The 11,925-nt window shown below is 44.9% G+C and overlaps 1 protein-coding gene across 2 annotated transcripts; it reads right to left on the reverse strand.

Moving 5' to 3' along the window:
- Positions 1-537: 537 nt before the first annotated feature.
- NDUFB2 (NADH:ubiquinone oxidoreductase subunit B2) lies at positions 538-7,893 on the reverse strand. Of its 2 annotated transcripts, none has more exons than XM_063100451.1 (4): positions 7,745-7,893; positions 3,280-3,424; positions 1,745-1,843; positions 538-614 (listed from the first exon to the last, which is right to left on the reverse strand). In XM_063100451.1, exons 1-3 carry the CDS (start codon positions 7,840-7,842, stop codon positions 1,769-1,771), a joined length of 318 nt encoding a protein of 105 aa, XP_062956521.1. In that variant the 5' UTR covers positions 7,843-7,893; the 3' UTR covers positions 538-614; positions 1,745-1,768. The 2 variants fall into 2 exon arrangements, with proteins under 2 accessions (XP_062956521.1, XP_062956522.1); XM_063100452.1 differs by having other exon boundaries at positions 1,741-1,843.
- Positions 7,894-11,925: the final 4,032 nt, after the last annotated feature.

Here is an 11,925-nt window from a genome sequence, read left to right on the forward strand (position 1 = left end):
GCTTTGGATGGAAGAAAATTCTGTCCTTTCTACTCTCAGAATTGTGATGCGACAGAAAGCTGGAAAGAACTTTGAAACAAATTTTATAAAAAGTGAAAAACCCTTGTCTGCCATTCCTCTGACCCTAAGAATTCCTAGGTAGAAGTATGACTTAAGAGTTCCATGAATGGCCACTCAACACAATGCCCAGCCCACAGGAGATACTTAAACAATAAATGGACTGCCTGTATACACAGGGCAAGAATCCCCCTGCAGTAGATAAATGGCAGGCGTTTTCACATTAACTGCCAACATCAGCTGAGGAAGAGGCTTGAGAGCAGTGTAGTCAGGGTGAGCTCTGGAGTCCTAACCTCACCACTTACCACTGTGTGACGCTAAGCAAGGAACTTCATCTCCTTGAGCTTCGACATTCTCATTGATAAATGGAGCTAACGCCTATCTACACCATGGGGATACCCAAGAGGATCAGCTGAATGGTCATGTAAACCACTTAGCACAGCAGGTGGAGCAAAGAAAAAATCCAGAAACATACATAACTCAGTTCCTCATTCTTGAATTTACAACTTTAATTTATAATATGAAGTCTGTAATTTCTTGAAATTCTCACCTTGCTCCTGCAGGAAAACAAAAGGGAAAAGTTTTAATTAAGTACTTTTATATTCATTAATTCAAATCCATAATTATTAATGATTGAATAATTAATTATTCAAGCATTTATTGAATGCCTATCATGTGAGTAGTCTTGTAGAGGAAAGAAGCAAAATCACCTTCTCTCAAAGGGTTTACAGTCCAGTATAAAAACAAAACATTAATGCCTGTGTGTGGAAAATTTGTAGGAAGATAGAGATTAGTGTTATCAGGCATGTTAACATCGGGGGAGCAGGAGGCCTGGTAAGGACTGGGACTCCTGACTATCCATAAGCAAAGCCAGAGACAAAATAAGCTGTAAAACACCTCAACTGCCAGTCCTTTGGTGACATTTTGTCCCATTCATCTCCTCCCTACAGACCTAAAAACTGCTGTAATTTTCATGCCAATAAGCTACTTCTAATTAAAATTATAATAGCAATGGGAGCACTTAACTATCACTTAATGCTTCCTATTCTACAATTTCCAAGGCATTTTGGAATGACGGCAATTATTAAAGTGCAAAAATTAATTTAAAAACATGTTAAATGAGAACGTCTTAACCCCTAAGGGTTCAGTGGGGAAAGGGAATCCTCCTAGTACCTCCCTTTTAAAAGAAAAACTCCTGACGTCCCTGCCCTGCCGTAGAAAATGAAAGAGCCATAACCTTTTAGTGTTTAGAGTAATCTCCATACAGTTCCATATAGCAGCATTCCCACGTGCTGACTCTTTCCATTTCGATGCTGAGGGTAGGGCACTATGTTTGCACCTATACACTGTAAGCTCCTTTCCTGTCTTGTTCACCACTGTACTCCTGTGCCTGGCAGAACTGGTCTTAACATGTCTTTGATCAGTGGATGGACAAATGAGGTCCTAAAATTGTATCATAACTTAGAAAAAACGCATTTCCTATAAGAAAGATGAGACTAAAGGGGAGGGCACAGCAAATGTGAAAATACTTGAGAAATTAGAAGTTAACGTGACATGGTTAACTATCCTACATGCTGTTAGAATATGCAGTTTCTCCAAGACCATCACAGGTACGAAGTCAAAGTAAATGTTTATGACAAAAGGAAAATACGATTTAGGGAAAAAAAAGAATTTGGGGCATACCCACTTGTAAAAAGTTGAGTCTACAATTTCAGTCTTCATCATCAGGAGGGATACCTAACTCTTCATCTGTCCACTGGGAAGGATCTGGATATGGAAAGTGACCCTGGTGACAACCGTTTAAAAGAAAAAAAGTCAAGAATCTATACTCCATGCAACCAATTAAATTTTAACAGAAATCTTGGAAGGGAAAAAAAACGTTTACGGTTACCTGCGATATATACAGCTCTTGACACATCACAGGAACAAGTTTTATTTTAACTATTTGATGGCCTACCTGTTCTCAGTCTGTTCATTAGGCTGTGGTCTGAATTTTAAAAGGCTCCCACTTTGTAGGTCCCAGCCTAAGCCAACAGTGTATGTTTGGAATGAAGGGGCAGGGGAAGCGGAGGTAACAGATTTTAAAGACACCTCACATCTCAGCAATGTCTTAAAGTCCTGGCAAAATATAAATGTTTCAAACTCTCCTGTCATTACTGCTGTGAGATTTGGGAGCCTCAGGTGGACTTTATCTTCAATCCTGATCTAAGGATTAAGACCTCTTAGGGGTTAAAACATCTGGGTACATCATCACCACAGGCCCAGGAGCCATATACTCCTGACAACTGACCTACAATGAAACAGGGGTGTTTTAAATAGTAAATGTGGGGCCGACCCTGTGGCTCACTCAGGAGAGTGCTGCGCGGGGAGCACAGCGGCGCTCTGGCCGCGGGTTCGGATCCTATATAGGGATGGCCGGTGCGCTCACTGGCTGAGCGCGGTGCGGGCGACCCCGAGCCAAGGGTTGTGATCCCCTTACCGGTCACACACACAAAAAATAGTAAATGTGCTGTCAGTTCAGACACCTAAGCAGCTCCCTACTAGGACACAAGCTCACAGAGAAGTTCTAAAAGAAATGGGACACTGAGCAACCTGATACTTCTAAAACTTGTATACTGTTTAAATTTTAGATTTTTTTCCTATCTTGGAAACAAACCCAAATTTACTAAGATTCAAAGTATGTACTCTGGATCAACAAGCACAGATTTCAGTGTCTTAAAGGTGTAATTTCCCAGAGAACAGTCTATGCAAATGTTATAAAAGCTCCGTTGAGGCTTATGACATGTTAGAAAGTCACCAATAACTAACTAACTTCCCTCCTCAAGATAAATTAACTTACATCCCTCCCACCCAAGTCTGGCTGCCCTGGGCGTCTAGACAGACTAGACGACATTCATCACTTATAGGAATTTAAGTGTGAACCTTAACCCACTGATGAACCCTTAGTTTGGAAGGTAAAAGAATTAATTTCTAGTCTCTCTTCCAAATATGGAAACCTAACAGAAATCATAAGACACGGACCTTCTAAAAGTACATCCTCATGTAAAAAAAAAGTCAGAAGATAACACATTTTATTAAATAACAGGATTCCTACCACATACACATGGATAACATGGTGGTGAAGGGATATATCCAAATAGAAAAATGATCTACCAACAGAAAAACAAGCTATCAATATACCCCCCTACCCAGAAAGGACAAGAACTATCCTCCTGCACTTACCAGCACAAGATCTGAGTCATGCCAAAAGCGCCAGAGAATCCAGAACCACATGGTTGCACAGTAGACCTCAGCCCGAATCACCTGGGATCGAGTCGGCTGGGGAAACTGTCTATATCGGGGCTCGATATGCACACCACCGCCAGCACTGAAACAGAACAAAAATGGTAAACAGTTCACTACATTTTCAAGGTAGGAAGTCACCCAAACCTTTGAGTTACATCCTAGAAACTAAAATTAACATTTCTCACCTCCACCGAAATATAGACAATAATTGAGGTTCCCTTGAAATACTCATTTTTCATTAAGCTTGCTCTAAACATACGTAGCAGCAAAAACTGGTTCAAACTAACAAGAGGCTAATTATGGTTTCCATTTAGTGGATATTCATTATTTACCACCAGAAATATGAATGTGTTGATCACAGGGTGCTGGCCCCAAAGGTTTTGGTTAAGGCTTGTGAACTTGTCACTAACTTATCCAGGAAAATAAAACAAGTTAATTTTGTTCTGTTTAGCCATCATTTTGGAGTTAAATTATGTCCTCTGCTCTATTACAGTGTTTACTAAAACACTGTAAACCATATGGGAACAGGACTCCCTGATCCTTTTTAATATGCTAGTACCTCTGAACAAGCCAAAGAACCTTAAACTGTTAAGTATGAATAAGTTTTTCTTGTTTTTGTTTGGTTTTTTTTCATTTAGACACTGTTTACAAGTTGTGGCACACAATCCATGAGAACTATATACTCAATTTATTCAGCTGGATTATAATTATTATAGGTTGAATTTTATTTAAATAATGTAATTCATATTCAATGGAGCTATTTTTAAGTCCTATACAGCAGCTCTACGTACGCTAATATACAGATATGGACACAAAAATTTAAAAGGAATACCTATATAAGATACATTCACCAATTTCAGTCCAGGTAAGAATCAGCTTACAAAACAATATTCTCTTTTGTGCAGCGCAGGAATGACTACCTGCACCAAAAATGCACTAGAATTTCATATCATTATACTGTGCTATAGATTTGCAAACATTAATATTTCTATGGTTCTTTTTTCTTTTTTTTTTTGTCTTTTTCGTGACCGGCACTCAGCCAGTGAGTGCACCAGCCATTCCTATATAGGATCCGAACCACGGCGGGAGCGTCGCTGCACTCCCAGCGCCGCACTCTCCCGAGTGCGCCACTGGCTCGGCCCTCTATGGTTCTTGATACATGTTACCTACAACTATTTTTATTATCCTCTCCCACTCTAAAAGATTATTAGCAGTTATTATTTATTGAGTGTTTACCATGTGCCAGGTACCACGCTAAGCATTTTATAAGCATTATCTCATTTAGTTTGTATAACAACCTTAGGAGATAGTTCCTATAATTATCAATGCTTTACAAATGAGGACACTGAGGTATTGTTTGATGGCAAAGTCCACACTCTTAAATATTGCCTACAAACAAATACCGTTAACAATTTTCTCATTTTATGAATCAAAGACAAAACTCTTAATTATAATTCTGATCAGCAAGATAAAATCAATGTTACCACAATGAAGTGATAAAATTTTGATTCTTGTGTATTTTTCCAATATATAACACTTCTATGTGGAAGGCTCTATGTAAAATATTAATAATAATTAGTTGTGAATGGCATTGACAAGTGATTTTTATTTTTGCATGTGTGTATATATACACACGTTTGTTGTCTTTTTTTTTACAGTAACTACATATTAACTTTTAAAAGGCTCCATCAAGCATCACTGCTTTACAACTTTAATACTGTTTCTGTAATGTCCTCATATACCAATTATATTTAACTGTATTTACTTAGCACCTGTACATACTGAATAAATACCTATCTTTGCATACAGATATTGCACTATATAAATAAGCCACGTGGAATAATTCAATATATTGTAACAAGCTTCCTCTTTAATAGATTTCAGATACAATCTAGGTATAAAAGGGCCTATCAGCAACAATCATTAAAATAAGACTGGAATACTAGGATTATAGTTTAAACCCATGCTGACAACTCTCCACATTTCCTTATTGCTAAAGTGACATGTTGTTTTAATTATGATATAAATAGGTGGATCACTGACAACAAGGTGGAATTCTTTTTCAACAAAGATTTGAAAGACAATTATAGGAACGGCATAGATCACATACAATTGCCATGATTAAGGAATGCAAAGATTCAACAAACATCTAACTCACTACATTATGTTCCAAACGAGGCTGTTAACTGCACTGTGGCAAACAAGTACTCTAAACCACCGTCCAAATTGAAACAACTATCATGCTAGATGAAATTTTTTTTTTTCTTAATTTTTACAAACATCGTTGACCAGGCACAAAAGGAAGGACTCTATCAAAGGCAATATCCAAGTAAAAAGGCCTGGAAACTAAGCAAGTGCTGAAGCTGGCATTCATCTGGAGTCCTTGACTCTCCACCCAGACAACTACATGAGGTGTGGGGGACAGGAGAAGCAGTCTGGGGCCCACCCATGATGAGTATAATTATTAAACTCCTCAATAAAGTTGCAGCCCCATGGTAAAAGGGTGAATGAGAAATAAGCCTGGAGCAGGGAACAGAAATGTGTTACTAGAAGCCAGTCCCCAGGTAAGTTTGCACCCAAGTTCACACTACTTGGGTTGTACCTAAGTGGTCCAAAAACCCCAAGCCGACAATTTACAATGATCTCTGACTGGTGGCGCCCTCAAGAGGCTAAGAGAAGTAAAACTCAAAAAATTCCAACAGATAAAAGTTCCAGGGAGAAGGAGCTCACAGTCAAGAAGACTGTAAGTAAGACACTATGAGTGAGTCCTGTAAGCAGAAAACAGAATAGGGAAGAAACGTTACCCAAAGAAATAATGGCTGGTCCAAGCTAGGATTTTTAAGTATCACGCTTAAAAACAAAATGCACCATAACTGTGAAAGTTACATTTTTAAAGCATAAATCAGACCATATTAGTTTCCTGCCTTAAAACATGCAATGGCTCCCCAGGATTCTTAGAACAAAACGCCTACTCCTCCAAGGCCCTCCTCCCTGTGCTTCACCTCCCCCACCCCGACCTCGCTCGCGGATCCCGCAGTGCTCAGCTGTCTCCTGTCCCAGAGGCTCTTCCCGGGGTCTCTGCAGGGCCGACTTCTCCTCATACAGGTCCTAGTTCAAATCAAACTCGCAGGCATCCCCAGGCAACCCCGGGTACAACAGCCCATCCACCGCTCCCCTCGCACGCTCTGCATTGTCCCTGCTCTAGTCTCTCCACACCCCCGAAGAGCACCTGTTCTTGTTTTCTCCTCTCCAGGATGTAAGCTGCTTCTGCTTTCTTGTATTCTGCTGTATCCCCGGCATGCAGAAGATGCTCGTAGATTCCCAACCACTTCATCATCCCACTGTGAGGTGCGTGCGTGTCACGTCAGTCCAATCCTCGGGCAGGGTCAAGGACCATCGCCGGTGGCTCTCCAGCACGGGCTGTGCCCAGGTCACACAGGGCTGCTCCTTCTCCCCTCCCCCATGCCTGCCCCAGCTCCATACTCTTAATAGACGTGTGTCTTCAGACAAGTCACCCCTTTAATTTTCCTGAGCCTCAGTTCCCTAATAACGACAGCTAAATAATACTTGTATGGTCCTTACTAGGCTCCAGCAACTGTTTTAAATACCGTAGAGAACGGTAATTCATTTGGTTCTCTGGAAATGGACATTATTATCCCCATCAAATGGGTCAGGAAACTGAAGCACTAAGAGATTACGAAACTTTTCCAAGGTCCTGCAGCTGGGAGTGGCCAAGGTGGGACTTGAACCCTCCTCTAACGGCCCCCTGCCCCGCCTCTTGGTAAAGTGCAGATGGCGTTCTGAGGCGCCTCGCACACCTGGAAAAACCCAGCCTGCAGCTTTCGGCCCCGCCCGGCCCCGCCCCGCCCCAGCTCCTTGGGGAAGGCCTGCCTCCTCCGGCTCTGCAGCCCTGCGCTCTCCGCCCTGCCTCCCGGGCCGCCTCGCGGGTGACTTCTGCTCGCTCTCCTGAGTTCCGGCGGCGTCCCAGCGTCCACGCCGGCCCTCTCCTCCCTCCCCCCACGGCACTCTCTAGGCGACCGCCCTCCCACCTCCACGGCGCGCCCTGGACAGGCCGCTGTCGACCCCGCAGCGGGAGCGGTGCTGCCCAGCCCACAGCGGGCCGCGGGACGTCTCGATTCCCATGTCCCAGCGTCCGAGCGCGGCGGGGGCGGCCTGCACCGGCGCCTCCCTCCTCCGAGCCAACGGCGCGTGCCCTCCCGCCCGCTGCCCTCTCCCGGAGCCCCGGCGCCGCGGGGCCGGCGGACTACAAGACCCAGCGTGCCTCGGGCGACGGCGCCGCAGGGCCCCGGGTCCGCCGCAGGCGTCCTGCGCCAAGGTGAGGGCGTCCGGGACGGCGCTTTCCGTCCGAAGCCGGCCCAGGCCCCCCGCGCCCGACACTCACTGACGGACTGCGCCGCCTCCAGCCGCCCGCGCGCGGCTGTCCCGGAACAGGCGGCCTCCGGCGCCCACGAAAGGCGCCAGCCGGGCCAGAGCCGACATGCTCGCCCGCCGCCCGCGCCGCTCCGCCCGTGACGCCACCTCCCCGGCGCCGCGACGTCCGCGCGTCGCCCGTCAGCCGCTGCGTCTCTAGGTAGCGTTTCAGCCCCTCCCCCGGGGCGGGCGGCGCTCCGAGCGGCCGGTGGGTCAGGCGGCCCGGCCGGCCGGGAGGAGCCCTGCGCCCCGCTCCGCGGAGGAAGGACGGCTGGGGGCGGCCGGGGGGCGGCCTGCGAGGCCTCGGCGCCTGTCGCTCCGGTGCTGGAGGCGCCGGCACTGACTGCGAGCTCGCTCCTCCTGCCTTCTCGGAGCTGGACTCGCTTCATGCCTGCACCTGCCCCTCCGCCCGCTCCGCCTGTGTTAACTGCCCCCAGACCCTCTTCTCCAGCCGCCATAGCGTTTCTTTTTTTTTTTTTTTTTTTTAATTTTAAAAGATGACCGGTAAGGGGATCTTAACCCTTGACTTGGTGTGGTCAGCACCACGCTCACCCAGTGAGCAAACCGGCCATCCGTATATGGGATCCGAACCCGGGGCCTTGGTGTTATCAGCACCACACTCTCCCGAGTGAGCCACGGGCCGGCCCATGCCATAGCGTTTCTGAACCAGGGCCCCTTCCCAAAGCGGCCGCTCGACCTCCTCTCCTCTGAGAGGTTCGCAGCGGTCTCTTCAAAGTCTTCACTGTTTTATTGTTGTTCTGCAAACTGGAACTTGATTACTAACGAGTGGTGCCCAAATGTCAGTAGATGGACTGGTGTATCAGAACCACCCGAGGGGTCCAACCCCAGATACTCCGATTAAGTCGGGGACAGGGCCAAAGAGTATGCATCAAGAATGCTCCGAATTCCTTGATCCTTGGCCAGTTCTGGATTCTTGGCTTTTGTCTCTTAATATTACCTAATATTCAATCCTGAATAGACACCAAATCTCTCTGGACTCCTCCAGCCCCAAAATTCTTAAGGTCTCCCTTTACGGGTTATGGTTTTTTTTTTAGAACCTTCAGGTTTGCTTAAATGATAAACTTAGCCTACCAACCTCACACCTTGGAGATCTTTTTTTGAAATGGATCTACTTGCTAAATTCCATGTTGCACACTGAAGACTTCACACTCAAGTCATGCTAAAGCATACCCCGACAGACAGACAAAGATGGGCTCACTGTGGCTAACAGAGACACTCTGAAACTACCAAACAGAACCAAGCTGCCACAGCAGAATGAGGGCTTAGGTATTCCCACTCTTACAAAATATGTATGTTGTTAACTATCATGGAATCTTCTTTCTTGTAACAAAGCAGAAACCAGCTCCTGGAAGATAATGTCAAATCAGCTACAACTGGAAAATATCCACACTGACCTTCCACAGTCCACCTGGCCCGCCACCAACCCCCTCATTCTTTGGTGCCCACTGCAGCTGTGACTATATGGACAATTGGCTTCACAGACAGTTCTCTCCCGGTAGATGCTGCAACCTCCAAATGCTTCAGCTGGCTCACTGAGTCTGCACACAAAAAGAATCTTCCGTGCCCTATAGTTACCTTTGACATCAGGAGTCAAATTTCACCTCATTTTAATACTAAGTCTCTATGCCAAAGTGAATATGGGAAATATGTTACATGCATGTTTATCCACTGCACACATGTATGACTTCCCTCATAAATATTCACAGAATTCCTTTAAACCTGCTGAATATGTATGTAAAGCTGACCCTGCAAGGCATAAATACCATTTTCTCCCTCCCTTCATCAGAACGTGCAGAGGTCACATTTCTCCAGTCTGCAGGTTGCCTCTTTTTTTCTGCAAATGAAGTTTCTCTCTTCTTCCTTTGTAGATCTCATGGTCTCTCTTGTTAAAAGTCACAAGAATGAAAAATAGAACACTTATGAGGAGAAGGATAGACCTGAATTTAGGGCTTTAAGCACATCATTATGACTGATACCCTACCTTCTGTGCAAAGATATGGGACTCCATGTGCCCTTTTGTCTGTAATAGGAAACCTGTCTCCAAGAGTTAAGCCCACATAAAGCTTATGACTGCTGAGCTGCCCTATGCCCTCCTGAAACAGGCTGTTGGTTGACGTCTGACCCCATAGGACTGTCTTCCTCCCCCGATCCCCCTTCTCCTGCCCTCCCAACTTCTAAGTGGTGTATAAATTAGAAGACAGCATCCACTGTTTTCCGGATGAAAGGTGACCTTCCAGTTGATATGCAATAGAGTGGCTTTCTCTGGGCTACCGTCCATCAGTTACCCTTCTAGCGACGTGTACAAATGACTAAGAGGATAGGGGCTTTCCATCCTTCCTGAGGAGCTCGCTGCCCAAGCTACACAGCTGCCTAGCTCCCAGCAAAGAACAACGTTATGATTCCAAGATCACAGAAAAAGCACAGCTTAAATTTTAAAAAAAGAACAGAGAACTTGAGAGTCTGAGGATCTGGAGTTCAAACCTCAGCTCTGCCGATTATGAATTTGGACACGGCACTTTACCTCCCCGAGTGTCAATGCCCCTCATCTGAACATGTCATTTAAGATACTATCTGGCCCACAGCATGTACTCAGGAAATTTTTATTCCTTTGTTATCACTTCCTTTCCTGGTAGCAAAGTGATTCAGGTGAACTCGTATTCATTCATCTTTCTAACTGAATTACCAAAAAAAATGTTTTGACTTTAATGTTTGCTGTACTTAAAGCAATATTGGTCTATATAGACAATTTGTGGGTCCTTAGCCTTAATATTTTACATCACATGTTCTGGTTTTTTACTATGACAAGCTCATGGCCCCAATCAGTAAACTATTTTGACCATGTAATAGTGAAGCTTATTTGTTTTCCAGATATCCTCTAAGAACTCCAAGGGCAAATATCCCTCACTGCCTTTTGCAGTTTGCCTAATGGCCCTTTTTGGTTAACAGATGAGCACCCTACTTGAATGGCTGCATTTCAGAAGGTGAGGGAAGGGATGCCAAGCCCTGGCACTGAGCACTCAGCTTCTAAATGCAAATCGAATTCCCAGTCAAATTTCAACAAACTGTGAGGACAGACTCTAAGTAACCTAACGTACAGCATCTAACCCTGAATCAAGAAGTTATTCCATGGCTGGAAATAGAAAACAAAACAAGGGGATGAGGGAAAAAAATTGTTCAGAAAACCTCATGTTTATTTAATTCTCTTCTCTTAAAGTCTCACCTGATCTCCCTCTTCCTATGAGTCTTGAAAAGAAGAAAAAAAAACTATCTTAGATGTTGTAAGTCTGAGATACTTATTTTTGAGATGAGCAAATTACCTACATTGAAGTACATCTGTTACCATTTTTCTCCTCTTCATATACCCTTTTTAACTTTTCTATTGCTATTGTAATAGCTCCTGAGGAACTGAGGCCCTTGGTCCAAGAGCCCACAAGGAACTGAATCGTGCCAACAACCCCTAGAGAGAGCTTGGCCTCAGACCCACACCCTGTGGAACCTGGAGATACTGCAGCCTCGGGAGAGCCCCTGAGCCAGAGTGCCCAGCTAAGCATAAGCCACACCTAGATTTGTTGGTTTTTTTTTTTTTTTTTTTTTTTGGTGGCTGGCCAGTATGGAGATCCAAACTCATGATCTTAGTATTATAAGGCTGTGTTCTAACCAACTGGGATAACCTGCCAGCCCTACACCCAGATTTCTGACCTGCAGAAACTACAAGATGATAAATGTTTTAGGCGGTGGTTTGTACACAGTGATAGATAACTAATACGTGCCACAAATGGCATGACTGGCTCCACTGGCTTTAAGGAAAGGCCCAGCAGTGCTGGCACCGGCTCAGGAAGGCACCTGCTCTGCGTCTGTGCCCCTCTCTTGAACCTGTGGTGTAAGTGAACGTGCACTTGGCACAAGCACCTGTGTGCTTGGCTGCCATGCCCCGTCCCAGCTGTCTGAAGCCTCCCCAACCCCTCAAGACTTAGGAAGTAAAAATAACATCACCACCCCTCTGGAAAAAACTGCACCAAAGGAATCTATCCAACTAAACCATACTTGCTCCCTAAGAGAGAGAAATAAGGAACTTTGTCCTAGAGAAGGAAAGAATGGAAGAATCTAGTGCTGTGGTCACAGTAGGATTTT

Source organism: Cynocephalus volans, chromosome 6 (assembly GCF_027409185.1).
Source record: "Cynocephalus volans isolate mCynVol1 chromosome 6, mCynVol1.pri, whole genome shotgun sequence".
Lineage (NCBI taxonomy): Eukaryota > Metazoa > Chordata > Mammalia > Dermoptera > Cynocephalidae > Cynocephalus > Cynocephalus volans.

Bases quoted from the DNA above. Each gene is read 5' to 3' on its own strand.
- NDUFB2 (XM_063100451.1), bottom strand. From the start codon at position 7,842: ATGTCGGCTCTGGCCCGGCTGGCGCCTTTCGTGGGCGCCGGAGGCCGC. The intron at 3,425-7,744 runs GTGAGTGTCGGG...GTTCTGTTTCAG, and splicing joins GGAGGCGGCGCAGTCCGTCA to TGCTGGCGGTGGTGTGCATA. The intron at 1,844-3,279 runs GTAAGTGCAGGA...GGTTGTCACCAG, and splicing joins ATGACTCAGATCTTGTGCTG to GGTCACTTTCCATATCCAGA.